The 20133-nt window shown below is 56.7% G+C and overlaps 2 protein-coding genes across 5 annotated transcripts in view; both read left to right on the forward strand.

Annotated features, from left to right (window-relative positions):
- The window catches only part of PIP5K1C (phosphatidylinositol-4-phosphate 5-kinase type 1 gamma), a 45427-nt gene extending 31634 nt beyond the window's left edge, over nt 1-13793 (forward strand). Inside the window, exons 11-19 of one of the 4 annotated variants that reach the window (XM_080566203.1) lie at nt 492-576; nt 882-1043; nt 1202-1231; nt 1990-2131; nt 2424-2456; nt 4738-4842; nt 5121-5253; nt 9335-9418; nt 9812-13793. In XM_080566203.1, coding sequence (XP_080422329.1) covers nt 492-576; nt 882-1043; nt 1202-1231; nt 1990-2131; nt 2424-2456; nt 4738-4842; nt 5121-5253; nt 9335-9418; nt 9812-9814 — 777 coding nt within the window. In that variant the 3' untranslated portion in view covers nt 9815-13793. The remainder of the gene's footprint in view (nt 1-491; nt 577-881; nt 1044-1201; nt 1232-1989; nt 2132-2423; nt 2457-4737; nt 4843-5120; nt 5254-9334; nt 9419-9811) is intronic. The other 3 variants (XM_080566204.1, XM_080566206.1, XM_080566205.1) reach the window with 3 other exon arrangements.
- Nucleotides 13794-13953: 160 nt separating this feature from the next.
- On the forward strand, nt 13954-19499 carry CACTIN (cactin, spliceosome C complex subunit). Its single transcript, XM_080566198.1, has 10 exons — nt 13954-14184; nt 14879-15365; nt 15913-16008; nt 16450-16595; nt 16679-16841; nt 16987-17104; nt 17355-17547; nt 17868-17990; nt 18140-18408; nt 18823-19499. The coding sequence occupies exons 1-10, from the start codon at nt 14039-14041 to the stop codon at nt 19311-19313; spliced, it is 2232 nt and encodes a 743-aa protein (XP_080422324.1). The 5' UTR covers nt 13954-14038; the 3' UTR covers nt 19314-19499.
- Nucleotides 19500-20133: the final 634 nt, after the last annotated feature.

A 20133-nucleotide genomic window follows, 5' to 3' on the forward strand; every position in this document is an offset into this window, starting at 1 on the left:
AGGCAAAGGAATTGTGTCGATGCTAAGTCATAGGAGCACAGTTGAACATGGGAAGCAGAGACAGCTCAGTTTTACTATTTAAAACAAAAAGTGCAAAATATTTGAAATGTATGGGGACCCCTGGCTGAATTTTGGTGTCCGTGTCATTTGCAGTTATACCCAGGTGTGCTTTGAATGTCAACCAGCAAAGCCAGAAGAAATTCCATATATGTAATCAGGTCAATATTTGAAAAATCCAGAAAGTCTATAAAGAAATAAAACCACCAAAATCCATTATAAAATTACAGTGAGAATGTAATCAAATGCAATCAAATCAAAGGCAACGCTTCAGGCTTATTTATAGCATTAATCAGATCATTTCAGTTAAGCCTTTCCATTTTAAGGATCTATGAGTGCTAAATGTTGGAATAAAAAAGCTTGCATTGGCTGTTATAGAAATTCTGCCTTGAGGGGTAATTTTAAAGTGAAACAATTGCTTCTTGCCTTTGTAGGACACAGTGTCAGTACACAGACCCAGCTTTTATGCAGAGAGATTCTTCAAATTCATGACCAACACGGTGTTTCGAAAAAATTCCTGTAAGTACATGGCCCAGGAACTGCTGTCTTCGTGATACGGGAGAGTCAGAGCCTTATCTCCATCCTGCTGCTTGCATCCACATGGGGAGTTTCTGGGCAGGAATCCGAGCAGGCTTTTCTGCTGTAATATGAAGCAAAGCTGGGGAGCTGCAGAGCCCTCGGGTGTCATGGCTTTCTGTGGCCTGCCGAACTCCTGCCCAGGAGCTCTCCATGCAGTGTGTCGGAGGGCAAAGGCCTATGAATGGCAGGGTGCCTTTGGTGTTGGTGGTGGTAATTTCAAATTCTCTTTCACTCTTCTCATCCAGCTCTGAAGTCATCTCCCTCAAAGAAAGGGCGTAGTGCCTTGCTAGCTGTCAAGATGCCTGGTCCAACAGCTGCGTTCTCAGCTAGCCAGCTCCCCTCTGAAAAGGACGAAACGCAGTACGATCTCCGTGCAGCCAGGAGTTACCCCACCCTTGATGATGAAGGTAGTAGTCTTGTCTGTGGCTGGTGGCTGTGTGATTATCCTCTTCTTCCTAGCAGTTCCTTAGGATGCTCCTCAGTTCTCGTTGTGTTCCCCACTGTGCACCAAACGCATCTTCCTTGGTGGATAGTTCTTCATTCCCTGTCTTGCTGTGCTTTGCAGGTACTAAACTTAACCAGGACAGGGGAGAAGGTAAGAGGATACCGTTTTGTCACAGTGCTAGCAGTTAGTTGATTGGGAAGCAACATCTCTGCGTTGAAGAAGATCAAATCCTTTCTTTGCAGCACTGTATGGTTCTGCAGTAAAAATGGTCACTTGCATCACTGCTGCAAGGCAGCCACTTCCACCTGGCACCAGTGGTCGCAGCCCAAAAGCAATCAGTTGAGTTTTCCACCTGTAGAAAAAGGGGACTGTGCACTGCAGGACTTCAGTGTCAGTGTTTGAGTGGGGCAAGATCTTGCATTTGGGGGAGAAAAGGAAAAAGGTAAATGGGTCTGGTTCTTTGCCCTTTTCATCACTTCTATCTGGGCTGGATTTACAGACAAGTGGTGAAAGGCAGGCTTCTTGAGTACGTAAGTGTTAGATTGCTATCCATGCAAAGCAGTGAGCACTCGATTCATCTCTTAATTCACTTGGATATTTATCTCTGGCAATCCAAGCCTTTAATCCAGCTTTGGTTACCAGTGAGATATCTTCATTGGCATTACATTTTCTGTAGTGTCTATCTGTCATGCTGGAGCGGTGCTTACTGGCTCTCTCTAGAGGATGCTTTGGGATAAGCCGTTGCTCTCACGAACCAGCTAAACTTGCCTGCTTGAGCCTTCGAGTGGCCAGTCCCAGTGAGGGTGTGCAGGTAGAACAGCCTCACGCTGGCATGGTGTAGATAAGGGGTTGATGTTTGACCTCATCTTTTTCTTCCTACATCTCTCCTGTCCTCCGCTGTGGGCCAGCAGGCAGGCCAGACCTGCTCCCCTGCACACCTCCTTCCTTTGAAGAAGCTACCACGGCCTCCATAGCCACAACACTCTCTTCAACATCTCTCTCTGTCCCTGAGCGATCCCCCTCGGAGACATCTGAGCAGCCCAGGTACAGGTGAGGACAGTGCCCATCCCCTGCTCCCACTGGTGTCGAGTGGCTGCCGTTCCTCTTCATGCTGCAGCTCTCGGTAGGCTGCCCTATGCTCTGGAATGCTAATGACCAATTTTAATTAAATCTCTCCTGGGAGCAAGCAGACACAGCTTTGATGGGATTAATTATTGCTGGGAGAAGTGTCAGCTGTTAAGTAGAACATCTCCCTTATGGGGCAGGGAGTTAGATTTGGGGGCAGCGTAGGATTTCTGTCTTAAATCCCTCCTCTAACTACTATCCCGGTTTCTTTCCGCAGGAGGCGCACACACTCCTCAGGGCAGGATGGCAGGTGAGAAAAGTGTCTCGTTTCTTGTTGCACTGCTGCACAGGGACCTCACGTTTGTCCCACCTCACTTTTGTCCGTGTGAAAAGGCCTCTTGGAAGGCTGAATGTGAATATTGGCAGCCCCGCGACTTTGGAGTGGTCTTCTGCAGGATGATGAATTGCTTCCTGCAATCAGATGATCCCCGTTTCTTGCACAGAATTTTCACTATAGCAGATCTCCCAGTGCTCTGCAAGGAATCTTTAATATTGTTATTTGGTGGGAAAGGGGACAACTTAATTTGGTTGAGTTGTCCAAACTTACCCCCTCAACCAGCACTTGAATCAATGAAAATGGTCCCTTATGCCGCCCCTCTCAGTAACCAAGCCTTAAAAGCAGGAAAAATCCTCCTTTGTGCATCTGCCTTGGTGAAGCGGACATGAATATAAGAGAGGGCTCTGACTTTGCAAGGTACTGAGCACATTCAGACCACCAGAGATGTAGCTTGGAGGCTGCATGTACTTCCCGTGTTCTCAGAAACCTGGGTGCTTTGAGGCTTTTTCTGGCCTGTGGTGGTAGGTGGCTCAGAGCCAAGGGCAAGGTGAGACAAAACTCCCTGCTGCATAAGAGCGTCTGGATTTAGAATCTCATATCGTGTAATTATCTTGCATACTTTCGCACCAGTAAAAATAACCCTGTTGCCTGTGTCAGTGGGACCTGAAGGAGGACCCTACACTTGCTGCTCACTCTGCCCTAGGTTTCTGGGACATCTTGTAAGTGTTGTAGGTACAGATTTTGAAATGCACATCAGAAACTCAGTCTTGGGATACGCCGCAGCCAGAGGAGCTGCTGGACAGACTGATGTCCTCTCTCTGTGCAGCCAATGTTTGGTGCCGCAGGGGAAGGCAAGGACGTGGGAAGATGGGCGTTTACAGCATCCCACAAACATCTCCCCTCGTTCCTAGTTTTTAGTGATTTGCTGAGTTTCACACCATGCAGCCTGCGGAAAAAATCCTTTTCCAGGGTATTTCTTAATGCATTTTGGGAAGTTCCTGTCACTAGAGGGCAAGGGGCGAGTTGCTGTTGATTTGCAGCACCCATCCAAGTGGCAGGGAGCTGTAAGGCATCTCACCTCCTGCAGAATCCATTGTCTGAAATTGCTGAATATCGGAGACTTAAACTCAGGCACCTGTGACAAGATCCACTTTGCAAAATGCAGTGACTTCACCTGAGTTACTCCAGGCTCCCTCGATACGTCATGGAGGGACTCATTGCAGGATGTGACTGCTCATCTGAAAATGGGTCAGGTGAATCGTGTCCTAGAAGTGACTGTCCCCAGAGTGGACAGGGAGCTTAATGACTTGGTCAGAGGTAGATCTCTTTGTCACAGACTTGCCACAACTACAGCTCACATAAGTGGGACCCTCTTTGTTGTTTGTTTTTTTTGTGTTTTTTTTTTTTTGCCAAATTTCTCCATTTCTTGTGATGGTATCTACATCCTTTCTAGGGGAACAGGGACCTTTGTGTGTATGTGCAAAAATAAAGTTATTAAAGCATGAATCTCTGGGAATTTACATTCCTGAGTTGAAATGAAAAAGCCCTTCTCCAATTTGCCTGGAATGTGGCAAGCCTCTGATTACCCTAATCTGCTGGGGAATTCCCTCCAGGTTTGTGAAATCCACCCCTACAGCAGCACCCAGCCGGACGGAGTGCTGCTGGCTGCAGCTCTCGGCCGAGCACCGGCCAGGGATGGAGCAGAGCTGGCCAGGGATGGAGCAGAGCTGGCCAGGGCTCCTCGTAGACCTGAAGCTCCTCCCTGCCCCAGACCGTGCCCTTGGCTTGGCAAACACCAGCTTCTCCTTCCCAGGAGGGCTATAGAGCCAGCCCTGCTAACACAAGCAATTACTTTAATAGCATGAGGTATTAAATTGAAGACTGTCACAAACTGCTCCTGAGCGTGCAAATAAATAGGATGTTAACCTCGGAGGAAGCCAGAGCAGCTTCAGTGCGCCGGGAGCCTCAGAAGAGGTTGGAGGCTTTGCCCCTCGTGCAGTTGATGGATAACTCTGGGCACAGGTTTTCCCCAGAGGCCAATTTTCCTTTTTCCTCTGTATTCAGGTTGACATTGCCATCTTTTCTGCAGCACTGGTTAGCTAATCCCTCTCCTCTTGTCCTCTTTTCCCACCTCTTTGGCTTTGAGCACCGCAATGTGACAGGACTGACTCTTTCGCCTGGGAGTTTTGGTTACCCCAAGCCTCAGTGCTGGGAGGTCTGGCTGAGCCTTGCTCCTTGTGTCGTTGGCTCCCAGGTCACACGAGGAGGTGCGGGTTGAAGAGGAGCTTCAGCAGATCAGCGTAGAGCTGGAGCCCAAGTGTGATGTTGAGATCGTAGCTCCTGAAGAAGACGACAAAGAGTGAGTGCTTTGGAGCTTTCAGCAGCTGGGCAGAGCCCTGCCCGCTGCCTTTTGGTCTGTGGCTGCTTTTGTTGGGGCATCGACTTCCCTGGAGAGAGAGGCTCTCACACAGCTCGGTGAGACACTGCCGAGTGATGCTCCTTCTGACCTGACCTGATCTTTCTGGATGTTAAAGCAGATTATCCTCTTCAGCTTTTCTGCAATAAATCACCGAGTCTTCCTCGTTCCTTCTTTTCTGACCATGCTGACTCGATGCTGTCATTTCTTCCCCCCTCCAGAGAGGCGGCTTCTTCAGCCTGTGCCATTGGAACATCCACGGCTACAATAGAGGTGGAGACGGCCAGCCAGGCCTCCGAACCAGCCAGCCAGGCCTCGGATGAAGATGATGTGCCAGTCACAGACATATACTTTGTAAGATACCTTTTCTGCCTGGCCCGTTAGGGGTGTGAGGGAAACGTTTGGACGAGGCTGTAATCATCTCTATTTGGGCAGTCGGGTGCTCAGGGTAGTGTCTGCCCTTGTGTTGAGTGCCTTCAGATCTTAACGCTGGATGGGTTTTGAATGCAGGGAACCAAACTAGCCCTTGGAGAACAGAGAGCAGCATCTAGTGGGGCTCACACAGGTGACGCTGCTGCGGAGGTAGCCGTAGGTGTGCTGCTCTACTTCCAAGCAGGAGCGCTGAAGGGCTTATCTAGGCCAGCGTGTTCACTCCTGGGACAAGCCAAGGTGAACGCAGGTGCAGCCCTGCTCCCTCAGCTGGAGCTGGAACACAAACGTGCCGTAGCTGCCCAGAGCCAGAGCAGAGGCGGTTGCACTGGGGCTGACCTCGGGCTCTGGTAAACTCTGGCTTTTCCTTTCCCTGCAGGCAGATGCAGTAGGTGATGCAGTGGAAATCTAGTACTGAGACAGGGAGTAAGTGAGGTGGTTGCTGGTTGGCAGCAGAGTGCCGTGGAGCCGGGGGCTGTATTCCTCAGCCAGCTTCTGCAATGTCTGAGCAGCTTCTGTAGACTGGAGAGGAGATTTTAGCAACGTGTCCCTGCTTCGTGGATTCCCAGAGCAGAGCTGAGGGCCTGCCCCATGGCAGCTCTCCCCCGTGTCCCGGCACTGGAATCTTCTCATTAAAAAAGGTGCCCTGCTCTGCCTCGTTGCTGTCGGTTACACAGCAGTGGAGATGAGCTGTGCCCTGTGAACTCCTTCCGACTAACCTAAACATGGCAACGTTTGGCTTTCCCTGGGCTTGCGTGACTCTGCTGCAGAGCTGCTCACTCATTGCCGAGTCATTTGGAGGCTCGTGGGAGCTGCAGAAGGAATCAGCTCCATTTTAAAAGCTTGTCTGTTTGGGTTTTTATGCATGCTGTTCAAAATGCAAACAGCTCCCTCTAACACTGGCTGCTCTTTCTTTGCCTGTGGATGGCAGCTGTGTGCAAGCTGCTTGCAGATACTGCCGGTTCCGCTGGCAAGTGTCTTCTAGCAGGGGGCAGCTCCCCTCCCTCCATGTTCGTGGGCACATGGACTCCCCCCCAACTTCTGAGGGGTTCCTCCCTGTCCAGAAGAAACCATTTGTGTGCAGTGTGTGCTCCCAGAGAGCGTGACTGACCGCCCATCAGCATTTCATACTTCATCCGAGTCCTTGAGTTTCGCATTAAATGTGTGTCGTGTGCTGTGGAGCGTTTGTCACTGCTGGGATGAAGGGAAAAGATGACCTGGGCTCCCACAGGCACTTTCCTTGGAAAACCACTGAAACCGGAGCTCAAGGGAGGCAGCACCCAAGCGCAGCAGGGCTGGGACCACAGCTGCTCCCACAGCGGTGCTCCAGGAGCGGTGGTCGGAGGGTTGCTACGGACAGAGAGCGATTTGTCAAGTCCCAGGGGGCTGTGGTCTGTTCTTTGGAAATCTGCTTCTGAAAGGAGAGCGCTTTATCCTCCTGCTCACTCTCAGGGGAATAAAGGCGCAGAGACTGTCCCAGGCACGGGCACCGCTCTTCCCACGCACGGCTTCCCTGCCCGCTGATCCGTTCAGACCTGGAGTTGCACAACCCCTTGTTCTTTTTTTGTTGTTGTTCCTTTGTTTGTTGTTTTGTTTTGTTTGTTCGTTTGTTTGGGGTTCTTTGCTTTCTCTTTCATCCTGTCCTTCACATCATCTTTTTTTCCTCTGTTTCCTTTCTCACCTCACTTGCCCTGGGGCCATCCAGTTCACAGATGGGAGGTACTGGATTTACTCTCCCCGTCAGCGCAGACTCCGAACCACCTCGTTTTCCTCTGGGACTGTAAGTGAACGTGCTAGCACATAGGGGAGCAGAGCTGCAGCTTTGAAACGCTGGGTCCAGCAGCTCCTTTTTCCTTGGATGCTGTAGCTCTGTCCTATGTGGCTGCTAGGAACCAGCTCAGTAGAAACTGGGGAGGCAGATCGTAACTGCAGAAATGGATTTCTGTGGGATCTTACAGAAATGAAGGCTCTGCCCTGCTTTTCTGCAGGCTGAGGGCACAGCTCCTGGCGTGGGATGGGCCACAGCATCACCCGGCCCTTGGACAAACCTGCAGGCACCAGATCTGTCTAGAAAGGTGAAGGCACCTGAGCATTTGTAGGTGACGTTAGGCACAGCTCCCTTGGCTCAGGAAGCCAGACTGGGTTGCAAAGAGCCTGTTGAGATGCTCTGGAGCTGCTGTTAAGCCAGTTTTGATCTCTTAGGCCTGTGGCCAGTCTTATTTCTGGTGGCCGGGAGGCTGAGCACTCGTAAAGCCAAAGGAGTTCTGAGTTACTGATGGATCAGGGATGGTTTCTGCTCTCAGCCCTTGCTGGCATCACTCATGGGCTCCCTCCTCACTGCAGGTTTTCTGTGAGCTGTGGGAGTTTCCCTTCCAAAAGGCGCAGTGAGGCAGTTCAGTGTTTAGGGGCTGCTCTGGGTTTCGGCATTCCCTTTCTCAGGGCCTGTGAGAGCTGCTGTCTTCCTCAGAGGGCAATGACAGCGCTGTCAGGGCCTCGGCACTGCCGCCTTGGAGCCAGGCAGGGGAGAAGGCATCAGGCAGGGCGCACGGGGAAGCAGGGGCATGCTCCTGAGCTTGGCTGATGGCACTGAGAAGTGCTGCACTGTGTGGGCAAACAGGCAGCCAGCTCCTCCCGGCAGCTTTTCCTGCCCCCACGCTGGGTTCGGCTGGCCCAGCACCAGCAGGGTTAATCCCAAGCACCGGATGCTCCTGTTTTTTGTTTTTATTTATTTTTTATCTCCCCGCTGGGTTTGTAGCTCCCTGCGTGCGTCTGGACTCCCAGAAGGCTCGAAAAGGGGCTGGCTGGAGCATGTGGTTCGGTCAGGATGGGTGAAAAACAGGATGTGGGGCAGACTTGGTGCAGCGTTGAGCGTTGCTGCGCCTTCAGCAGAGCCCTGCAAAAAGCTCCAGGCAAGGTTTTCTCTTCCTTCCTTCCTCCCAGCGGTCTCAGCTGCAATTACTGATGGGGTCCAGCATGCGGAGCCCGGTGCTTCAAAGCTCCTCTAGCTTCTTTTAGTTTCTTGCACATCATAGACTGTTACGCTTGGTTCCCAGCCTGGGAACCCCACCAGGCTTCTTTCAAGCATCCAGTTCCATTTCTCTTCCTCTGCAACCCCAGGCTGGGTCATGGGGCCAGCTTCCTCCCCCCGATATGGGGGCACCTCTGGAGCCAGCAGAGCCACTTTGCAGCGAAGGTGGGTCCCTGGGTCCCCCAGGAATCGCCAGCCCTTGAACCTGCCTGGATTTCTGTGCTGAGTCAGAAGCAGAAGCGTGTTTTGTCACACCGATGCCCAGAGCTGCGATAACTGGCTCCCACAACACACGTCCCCTTCCCCACATTACTCCCAAGATCCAGCTGTGTTTTGCCTCCTTTGCTGTACCTGTCCTCATCACCCCCTCTGCTGCCTCCAAGGCTCTCAGTGGTAACTAGCTGGTTCCTTTCTGTGCCCGCCATCCACCATGATCCAACCCACCCGTCTGCTGCCTTGCTTGGCCTGCAGGGAAGGGGGAAGAAGGCACAGCAAACCAGGTCAGGTTCCACTGTAAAAGCCCTCCTGGACACTCGAGATGCCAATTTGTAACATGCCTGGGGCTCAGAAAATGGGGTTTGGGAGCTGAGAGTGGGTAGCAAGAACCAGAGCTCTGTCCCTGCCCCTAGGTAAGTCGCTTCCCGTGTCTCCTGGTTTCTCTGGGGTCAGGGTGATGCTGTGGCAGGGAGCTGAGGTTTCCCTGGCACTTCCAAAGCACTCAGATCTGTCCCTGCAAGAGGAGAGGTTGTCCCATGTCCCAGAAGGTGGGGAGCAGGTAGGTACTGAGGATGAGGAAGGCTCCTCTGCTGAGACCCAGCACTGAGCTCAGTTCTCTCCCTCCAGGCGGACAGCTGTTCTTACTGTATTGTTTCCTACTCTTTTATTTTCTCCTTTTATTTTTTCCTCTTCTCTCCTTTGCTCCCTGCTCTGCTGCTGCTCTCCTTGCATTCTCCCCGCCGTCTCTGGCCACTCTGGCAGCCGACAGACGAGAGGAGTTGGGTTTACTCCCCGCTCCACTATAGCGCTCAGCTCCACTCTGTCTCCGATGAGGAGAGCGATACAGTAAGTGTACAAGAAACACGTGCTGGGTGCCCGGTGGGTCAAGGTCGGACCTTGCGCTCCCTGTGCAAGCTGGCCTTGCAGAGGGAGCTGCTGTGGCCTCTGTGCAGCATGGGGCTCTTGCATGGCCGCGGCGGAGCCCTGCCGCAGCTCGGCTCAGCTCTGTGGCAGCAGGTGAGGTCTGCTGCGCTGGCAGAGACCCGTTCGGCTCGGCAAGGGTTGAGTGCAGTGAAAGCTCGGGGGTCTGAAGTTCTCCAGATGTGTTGTTGTTACTGGGATGCAAAACAAGCAAGTTTCCCTCTTCGTGCTCGTTGTGGTTCTGGGGATTTGGCTGGGCTCAGGCCAGATGCAGAGCGGACGCACGGGTGTTGACTCTCTTTTCTCTGCCTCTTGCAGTAATCTCTATGCAGACACAGAAGCCCCAGAGAGCAGCGATTCCCTCTGCAGGTCGATGTGTTCCCTTTTCGTTGATGCAGCCGTTCCAGTGGGTTGGGGAAGAGCTTGCCGACACCAGTATTGCTGCACTGCAGGATCCCGGGCACTGCATTTCAGAACGGAGCAAAACTATAACCGTCTATTTCTACTTATCCCAGATGTGGGCAGCAAAGAAACCACCCACTCACCCACAGCTCCCAACGGAGACATCCAGCTGGGTGTAGAGAATCCTGGGTAGTAACACAGTGTTTTCCAGATGTGCACTACCGTAGCTACCTATCCATGTGTAATACTGTGAACCTTTTTAATTTTTTAATCATGTATTTATTTCTTTTATCTTTGCACAGAGACAGCACAAATGTGCTTTTTTAAACATTTAGTTTACTGCACTTTTTTTTTTTTTTGGTTGTCATATATTTGTGCATCAGAAAGGAGTGTGAGACCTCACTGGAGAATTGGTAGGAGCACGTTGCCGGGGAGGGCAGGGACCGGAGTGGCTTCCCTTGAGGCAGCAGCGTGGTCTGACCAACTGATGGAGTCGGGAGGTGTAAGGCTGTCCAGGCTCTGCCACGGTTTTGCCGAGTGACCTAAGGCAAGTCACTTAACCACTCTGTGCCTCGGTTCCCCTGTGCTGATGGGTGTGCAGTTCCCACTTCCATTAAAGCACTTAAAGCCTGGGATGAAAGGTGCTATGTAAATGCCGTGTATTAAAGGCCACTGAGTAGAATTGCTCCCATGTTACAGTAGTCCAAAGTAGCCATGCCAATTCACTTGGATTCAAAAATCGCTAGTGACTTCTCTAGATCTGTAACGCTGTGTGGGGGAAGCAAGCGATTCCTGGCGACGCTGATGTGGTCACCTCGGCTCTCTGGACGTCGCAATGGCTTCAGCCTTCACCGTGCGCCACGCTACTGTCACCCCGTCCCTCTGTGCTTGGGAGCCCACGCTTCGTCCTACCGGCCGCTGCACCGCCGTCCGCGCCAGCCGCTGCCCGCTGGCAAGCACGGACAGATGAGGACTGGGCACCTCCAGGGACCGGTCCCCGCTCTGCCAGCCCCGGCGTGGCTCGCCCGGACACCGCATCCCACCGGAGCCACTTAGCACCTCGCATGCTCACGGGTGTATCCGACCGCCAGTGACTCGGGGGTCGCGGACATTGGGTTCACACGTATCCTCCGTACCTCAGGGCAGTCAGGGAGCTGCGTGCACGTCCACGCCTACCGGAGGCAGAAACCAGGCACCTGGCTCCAGCACCCAGTTGCGCCGGGCGGTATCGTGTGCATAGACTCTGTTGGACAAAAAGCTGGGTGACTCGGATGTTGCCTGTGGCAACGTCTGCTATTGGAAATCGCTGCTTCGGATGTCTGAGACACGGATAGTTTGCTCTTGGAGGGCTGCATGCTGCAGCCAAGACAAGATTTGGTGTCGCTTGGCAGTGCTCGGTTTAGGCTCATCCTTCTGTCAGCAGGACACCGTAGCATCTTGAACTCCAGCAATCCCATCCTCTCCCAGAGAGAAGAAATGAAACCCTTTAGACAAGGAGGAGACAGGTCTTGTTTGTGTGCTTTACGTGCCAGGAGAGGGGGGTCAAAATCTCTTTATTCTCATCACAATCTTCAGCTGTCCTTGGGATTCCTTGTAGAGGAGTGTAGAAGAGGAACCCTCCTTCTGGGGCTCTGTCCCTTTCCATCTGTCTTCGCAGCAGCACTCTGGTTGATTCAGGTCCCAGAAGGTAACCAGGCTGGTGGGAAGCTCTTCCCCTCTGCGACGTGATGAAGTTGGCGAGGATCTTCGTGAATTGACATTGTTTCTTGCCTAGAAGTATGGGACCCAAACTTCACCCCATGCCTGCAGATGCTGAAGGCTGTACAGTGTGCTGCTCTCGGAGTGCAGGCTGGGGGTCTTGCAAGCTGATGCCATTAGATGTATTCATGTATTTACCAAATAATCTATCAAAAGTCTTTCAAGACATTCTCCCCTTTCAGTCGCTACTTGACAGCTTGTTCATCTAGCTCGTAGCATCGCTCCATGACAGCCCCTTCAGTAGGCTGGGGAACAGCTCCTAACCCACCCCATCTCCCTGTGCCAGCCCGGTGGGGGTGCTGCAGGCTGCGTGTTGAGTGCTGCGGGGGGCTCAGTAGTTGGGCAGAGGGGAGCCGGGAGTAGTGCAATACCTACAGACTAACGTGCCTCTGGGCTGAAAGCGTGAGGCTTCAAAATGCTAGAAATTCAGCCTTTGTTCGTTTCCTCCAGAAGCCCGATGCTGCACTTGGAGAGGCCGGAGGAAGCCATGTCCCTTCTGCATCTTCAGATGTCGCTCTCGGGCGTTGCGCTGGGGAGCGCGGCTCTGGGAGGGAGCCGGGAGGCTGGGCTCAGCTGAGCCCCAGCCGCACGGGCACCTCCTCGCTCGTGGGGCCGCTGGGGTTAGCTGCAGCAGGCCTTTCCCACCGACTAAAATCAAGCATCTTGTTTAAGATGGTTCAGGCATCACTGTCTAAGAGCTGAAATCAAGACTTCTTTCCTTCCCTGCGTTTCAGGGGTCTCTAAAGCTGCTTAGCCTCTGTGCAGGAAGCATCTGAGCCCAACCTTCATGGAGTATCTCGGTGAATTAACTTTGCAGGCTCAAGCTAGCTTGGTCCCAGAAGATACGGGGAAACCCAAATCTCCTTTTGCAGCACGTTCATTCCAACTGTTGTCATTCTTCAGGTGTCCAGGCTTTTTGAGACAATCCTTCTGTGTGCAATCCTATAATGCTGAACCCTTTGGAGCGAGCAGGTCTGTAAAAGATGAGAGCAAAGGGATGGGAGCAACTTTGTCAATGTGAGTGGGGGAAAAAGGAGCCTTCTTTTAGGGAGATGCTGATCCCAAATGGAAACTACTCCTTGCCAGGCCCAGGCACACTTCCTGCTGTCATCTCCTGCCCAGGTGTCTGTGCTGGAGAGCAGCTGAGCCTTCACAAGGGTACAGGACCCTGGGGTTCAAGGCTTGCTCGTTACCCACCTCTCTGCGCTATTCCTGCCCACTGCGTTGCAGTGGGGGAGCACTGGGGCACTGTGGGGCACTTCCCATGCCTTGCCAATGCTGCCTTTGCAGGGCATAGCAGAGTCGAGGAAGGGAAGGACTGGGTCTTGCCCTTGGGAAAGAGCATCAGCCCTTCTTTGGGGAGGAGAGCCCTTGCCACTCCTTGGCCTGAGCATCTCTCTAGCTGTGTGCCCAGCTCACCTGCGGAGCGGGTCGTGTGTGTTTTTGCTAGGGCTTTCTCTTAGTGCCCCAGAAGATTGCTGCCTAGTGCTGTCACCAGCGTACCCCCACATCTCGAAAAGGAGGCACCGCATCTCCTGCTGGTCCACGGGTGCAGGGCTCGAGGACTCCAGGGCTGTCTCTGCTGTCAGTCTCCGCTGCCTCCTTGGTGCCTGGCTCAGCCACGTGTGCTGAGGTCGCACCTTGGCTCTGGGCACGGGGCTGGCACCGCTGCGGCAGGGCCTGGGTCACCCTCGGTGCCGGCTGGGCTCCCGAAACGTGCCGTGGTCCTGCCCAGCGCCTTCCGCTCCCCGCTCAGCGTCACCTCCAGCTCTCGCCCAGCCGGACAAAAGCCGCGGCCCCCACGCCCTGGCTCGTGTCTGCTTTTCTCTCTGTTGATGTCTACATTAGACCCGGGTCTCCTCTATCGGATGCTCGTGCTCCCGCTCATTTCCCACGTCCGCTCCGTGCGTGCACCGTGTAATGAATGTATGTAATTAGGGGGGGCCGAAATGGGATGCCGACCGGGGGTGTTGTCGTGGCTCTTATTTTTTTTGGGGGGGGGTTACGTCATGAGCGCTTTCTTCTTTTCTTCCTCCTGTTGGTTTTTCGTTTCCTCTTTGGGGGAACCCTTTTCCAGAGAACTGTAAGTTGATGCTTTGTGTCCTCGGCTCTGTGATAAAAGCGTTGTGTGTGTGCTGTGCGCAGCGCGCGGCTCTGCCTCGTCTCAGCGCCTTCACCGCCGCGCCCCGCCCCGCGCCGGCATTTTGGTGTAAAAAGCGAGAAAAAAAAAAAAAGAAGGGGGAAATGAATAAATAAAGAATAAAATAAATAAATAAATAAAACACCGATCGCGGGCCCGCCCCCACTGTGGGCCGGGCCCGGCGCCGGGGCCTCGCCGCGGAGCTGCCCGCGGCCGCCTGCGCCCAGCCGGGAGCGGCGGCGCCGATGGGCTCCGGGTCGCGCAGCCCCGGCCGGCGGCACCGGGACCGGGACCGGGACCGGGACCGGGAGCGCTCCGGGAGCGGGGAGAGGCGGCGGCGTCGCAGCCGGAGCCGGAGCGGGGGGCACCGCCGCCGGGAGCAGAGCTCGGGGTGAGCGGGGAACCGGGCCCGGGGCGGCCGGGCCTTCGTGGTGGGGAACCGGGTCCGGGGCGGCCGGGCCTTGGTGGAGGGACCGGGCCCTGCTGGGGGAGGACCGGGCCTCGCTGGGGCGGCTGGGCCTTGCGGGCGGGACCGGGCCTTGTCGGTGGCCGGGCCTTGCTGAGGGGACCGGGACCAGGCCCAGGCCCAGGCCCGGGCCTTGCGGGAGGAACCGGGCCTCGCTGGGGGGGGGCCGGGCCTTGTCCCGGGGGAGGCGGCGGGGAGCGGGGCCTCGCTGCGGCCGGGCCCGGGGGGAGGGCAGCTCGGTGCGGCCGGGGCTCGGGGCCGTGACCCCGGCCCGTCGGCCTCCTACCGGGCCCCAGCGTGCTCGGGGGCTCGGCCGGGCCGAGCCGGGCCTGGGAGACCCCAAGGGAGGCAGGGCCTGCAGGGCCTGCCCGCCCGCCGGGCGCCCACTCGGCCCCGGGAGCCCCTCGGGGACGACGCGGCTCCTTCGTGCCGCTGGGGGCAGCCGCAGGAGCTCGGAGGGAGTGCGGTACGGGGAGCGAGTACCGAGCTAAAAGCGCGTTTGAACTTTCTCGGCCCTGCTGCTGGTTCTTGCTGTGGCCCGCGACAGGCCGTGCCGTGCCTGTGGTGGGGCAGTGCTCTGTAATCATCAACTGAAATGTGACTTCCCCCCCTCCCACAGTTCAGACTCTGACGATGAGAGACACAAATGGAAGAAGAAAAGCAAAAGCAGGGACCAGCACCATAAAAGCCAGAAGAAACACCGCTCGCGGTCCCGGGGTCGCTCCTCCAGCTTGAGCCCCGAGCGAGAGCGAGACAAGAGGCGAGCCCGGAGCAGAGAGAGGCGGAGGAGAAGAGATGGCTCCAAGTCCTCTGTGTCCTCAGTCAGCTCTCCCTCCCCACCGCGTTCCCGGGGCCGGGAGGAGTCGGGACAGCAGCTGAGCCTTCAGGAGCGCTTGAGGATGAAGGAGGAGAAAAAGAAGCAGGCTGCACTCATGAAGGCCTTGGAGACCCCTGAGGAGAAACGGGCTCGACGGCTGGCTAAGAAGGAGGCCAAGGAGAGGAAAAAGCGGGAGAAGATGGGGTGGGGAGAGGAGTATATGGGTTACACCAACACCGACAATCCCTTTGGGGACAACAACCTGCTGGGCACTTTCATCTGGAGCAAGGTGAGCGCCCAGTCCGCACCTCTGTGTCGCAAGAGGCTGCTCTGCACGTTGGCTCAGAGGAGATTGTGTTCCTGTGGCTGCCGTGGGATGGTCCAGAGCAGTGGGGTGTCAGGAGGGACTTTGCTTGAGGTGGGAACCTCTGAAACGCTACAAGGAGCCACATGAGAGCAGTGCTGTCACCTAGGGCAGCACCTGGGTGTTCCTGAAAAGCTCTGCAGGGTTTTACGTCTTTTATTGTGAAGACCAGTGTTTGTAGTCAGGGCTGTGGGATGAGGAGATGGGTCAGGGTACAGGAGAGGCTCCTTGGGAGCTGAGAGCTGGGGAGTGTTCCCTACTCATGTTGCTGCTCACCAGGTGGGGTGGACTTTCTGGGTGAGCCTGGGTTTTGCTGAGAAGCTGCACGAGTAGGATTTGAGGGAGTCGGGGGTCCTTGACAGGATGAGAGCCCGCTAGAGCAGCAGAAATGGGTGGATGTGGTGTTGGTTGCTACTTGAGAGGCTGTAGAGGTTGCTTGGTTTCATGGCTCCTCTTGGCCCCTCTGTTTCAGGCGCTGGAGAAAAAGGGGATCAGCCACCTGGACGAGAAGGACCTGAAGGAGAGGAACAAACGAATCCAGGAGGACAACCGTCTGGAGCTGCAGAAGGTGGGCCCAGAAGCCCCCTCCCTCCCACTGTCTGGCACAGGTCCCCATGGACAGCCCAGTTCTCCCAGCCGCTCCCGGCCCATCCTGAAAGTTCCCTTGATCTCTCTGGGGGAGCCCATGGGCCGTAAGACATGGGTGCCACACTGCGCTGACTGCTGTTCGGGGCTGAGATTTTCTCCTTGGGGCTGAATCCAGCTCAGGAGGTGCTGATGAAGACAAATGCCAGGTCACTGCAGCGCAGCACTTGGTCGTGCCCATGTCCTCTGTCCTCCGAAGGTTTGGCAGGGAGCAGCGGGCAGCTGGCTCCGGTGCTGGCTCTCCTTGCGCAGAGCTCCTGGCTCTCCGGGATGATTGCGGGGGCTGAGGCAGCTCAGTGAGTGCGGTTACGGTGGCGTCCTGCGGGAGGCTGGTAGCCTCACGTCTCGCTCTGTCCCTGAGCAGGTGAAGCAGCTGCGCCTGGAGCGAGAGAGGGAGAAGGCGATGCGTGAGCAGGAGCTGGAGATGCTGCAGCGGGAGAAGGAGGCGGAACACTTCAAAACCTGGGAGGAGCAGGAGGACAACTTCCACCTGCAGCAGGCCAAGCTGCGGTGGGTGGGCAGCTGCGTGGGGTCAGGCTGGTGGGGAGCAGAGGTCGGCAGGCACCACTCACTGTTCCTCTCCTCTCACCCAGGTCTAAGATCCGGATTCGGGATGGGAGGGCGAAACCCATCGACCTCCTGGCCAAGTACATCAGTGCGGAGGATGACGATCTGGCTGTGGAAATGCACGAGCCCTACACCTTCCTGAACGGCCTGACCGTCTCCGACATGGAGGATCTGGTGGAGGACATTCAGGTACCTCTCTGGGGCCTCTGCACCCAGGCTGTCCGCAGGGCGGCAGCTCCAGGCCTCCCTCGCTGAGCTCTGCTGCCCTGCCCGTGGCTGAGTTCAGGCCGTGACGCGGAGCAGCTGCCTGATGTCCCGTGTCCCCCGCCTGCAGGTTTACATGGAGCTGGAGCAAGGCAAGAACGTGGATTTCTGGAGGGACATGACCATCATCACGGAGGATGAAATAGCCAAGCTCCGCAAACTGGAGGCCTCTGGGAAAGGAGGCCCAGGTAAGCAGGAGGCCAGAGCCTGGCGTGGATGTTGAGGGGAGTGTGAACAGTGGGTAACGAATGGCGCGGGGTCTGCCGCAGGCTCTCAGGCTTGCAGAGGCTCTCGAATTGCTCCTGGAGGATGTGATGGATGGAGGCTGTGGATGCGGCAGCTGTCCCCTGCCGGGCTCCAGCTGTTCGGTGAAGCCCAGGAGTGCCTGAGTGCGTGAGCGCTCAGAGACTGACCGGTCGCCCTTCCCTGCCTGTCCAGGGGAGCGGCGGGACGGCGTCAACGCCTCCGTCAGCTCGGACGTGCAGTCCGTGTTCAAGGGGAAGACCTACAACCAGCTGCAGGTGCTGTACCAGGGCATCGAGAGCAAGATCCGGGCAGGAGGGCCCAACCTCGACATCGGATACTGGGAGAGCCTGCTGCAGCAGCTGAAGGCCTACATGGCTCGGGCCAGGTGAGAGCAGGGACTGCCCCCTGCCAACGGTGTGAAGGGGACAGCGCAGAGCTGCCGTGAGCAGAGCTGGGGAGGCCCAAACCCACGGTCATGGTGTAGGGATATTATGCCTTTTCCAAGCTGTTGCTTCTTCCAAGTGGGAAGAAGGGCTGGACAGTCAGTCCCTTCTCAAAAGGCGATGTTTGAGATCCTCAGGGGGGAAGCTGACTGGAGGGTTATTCAGCCCAGAACTGTAAAAAAACACATTTCGGCCCGGAGTGGTGTTTGTCCCAGCCATGGGCATGCAGGGTGTGACCTGATGGCTCGTCTCCCCCTCGCAGGCTGCGGGAGCGGCACCAGGACGTGCTGCGGCAGAAGCTGTACAAGCTGAAGCAGGAGCAGGGCGTGGAGAGCGAGCCGCTCTTCCCCATCATCAAGCGGGAGCCGGTCTCCCCCAGCGACAGGTATGCAGCCCCCTCCTCGGGGAGCACAGCCCTCAGCCTCCCCCTCGGGCACCCAGGACAGAAGATGCAGCCTCATGCTCCCATCTGTCCACAGACAAACCTCGGGGAGCCAAGGGTGCCATCTCCATCCCACGTTGTCTTCCCTGCAGGCTGGACCCGGAGGAGAGCATTGTGGTACAGCCGGGGCCGTCCTCAGAGCCAGAGGGTGAGCAGGATGCAGAGGCCAAAGGAGAAGCAGAGGGGGAAGCCGTGTTGATGGAGGAGGACCTGATCCAGCAGAGCCTGGACGACTACGATGCGGGGAAGTACAGCCCCCGGCTGCTGGGCCCCAACGAGCTGCCCTTCGACGCCCACGTGCTGGAGGCTGAGGAGGACATGCACCGGCTGCTGCTGCTGCGCCAGCAGCTCCAGGTCACAGGTAGGAGCCCCGATGGCCTTGTGGCCTGGCCTGGCACGGGGGGCACACACATGCCCTGGGGTGCGGGGCTGGAGGGGGGACACTCCTCTTGGAAAAGGGTAAATGCTGGGTCTGGAGCACGCACCCAGAGCTGGCCCAGCAGAGGGATCCACCGGGTACTGAAGGGGGACGCAGCCCAGACTGTTGGCGTTCCCTGTGGGTGCCCGAGTCAGCTCCTTCCCTCTCCCCAACACACCACTCAAGCTGCAGACAAGTGGGAAGGGGATTTTGGATGAGTTTCCCAGCGCCTGCCAGGTCTCCGTGTCCGGCACATCCCCGGCCCGGCCCCTCCTGCCCCTTCCCTGCGCGCAGCCCAGGCCCAGTTGGCGCTGCGGGGCCAGCCCTCACCTCTCACCTCTCCTCTCCTCCCTGCAGGCGATGCCACCGAGAGCACCGACGACATCTTCTTCCGGAAGGCCAAGGAGGGCATGGGCGCGGACGAGGCGCAGTTCAGCGTGGAAATGCCCCTCACGGGCAAGGCCTACCTCTGGGCCGACAAGTACCGGCCCCGCAAGCCTCGCTTCTTCAACCGGGTGCACACGGGCTTCGAGTGGAACAAGTACAACCAGACCCACTACGACTTCGACAACCCCCCGCCCAAGATCGTGCAGGGCTACAAGTTCAACATCTTCTACCCCGACCTCATCGACAAGCGCTCGACGCCCGAATACTTCCTGGAGGCCTGCCAGGACAACAAGGACTTTGCCATCCTGCGCTTCCACGCCGGGCCGCCCTACGAGGACATCGCCTTCAAGATCGTCAACCGGGAGTGGGAGTATTCCCACCGCCACGGCTTCCGCTGCCAGTTTGCCAACGGCATCTTCCAGCTCTGGTTCCACTTCAAGCGTTACCGTTACCGCAGATGAGGGGCTGCTCTCCCCGCCAGACTCCTGGCACAGAGGGCGGGCAGGGGGCTTGTCCTCTTGTCCCACATGCGCTGTCCCGTGGACCTGCCCGATGCTTGGCCCAGCGCAGCCTCTTGACCATTTTCCTCGTTGCTTTTATCCTGAGGGACCCTGAGACTTTGGCACAAATAAATAGGGGTTGTTTAAGCCGTGGCCTCCCTTGCATGAGCGCCCCATGCCCCTGTGTCCCAGGTGGCTGTGCTGTACGCTGCCAGCAGCCACTGTCCTCCTGGGCCAGCCCTGGGAGCTCCCCTGGGGCAGTGCGGTGTTGGGGGCGGGGGGTGTCTGTGCCCCTAGCCCCACGTGCTGTCCTCCCTGTGGGTTCCCATCGCCCCTTCCAGCCCCACGCCCTCCCCTTGCTCGTGCCAGACCTGTCCAGCCATGACGTTCCCCAGCTGGAGCTGCAGTGCCCTTTGCTCTGCGAGCACAGCCCTTTGCCGGCGGTCCCACTGCTGCCGCTTTCCCTCGGCCCCGGGCCGCCCCCACAGGCCCCGTTCCTGGCGTTCCCCTGCCTGGCATCCTGCTGCCCCAGCCTGGGAGCACCGCCACCTCCCTCCGCCCTGGCTGCAGGATGAAAGGGTTCGGTGGCCACAAGGCGTCAGCCTCCGGCGGGGAGGAGGAGCGGGGTGTGAGATGTGACCAGGACATCTCCTTACAGGGGAAAATCTGGTTTCTGTGGCACACGGTCCCTCCCCCTGTCCCTGTGTGGTGCTTACTGCCCCGGGCGAGGGGCAGATGCACTCCCCAGTACCCCAGGGGTGAGGTGGGGCTCCTGGGGGCT

Source organism: Anser brachyrhynchus (genome assembly GCF_964034855.1).
Source record: "Anser brachyrhynchus genome assembly, chromosome: 23".
Classification (NCBI taxonomy): domain Eukaryota; kingdom Metazoa; phylum Chordata; class Aves; order Anseriformes; family Anatidae; genus Anser; species Anser brachyrhynchus.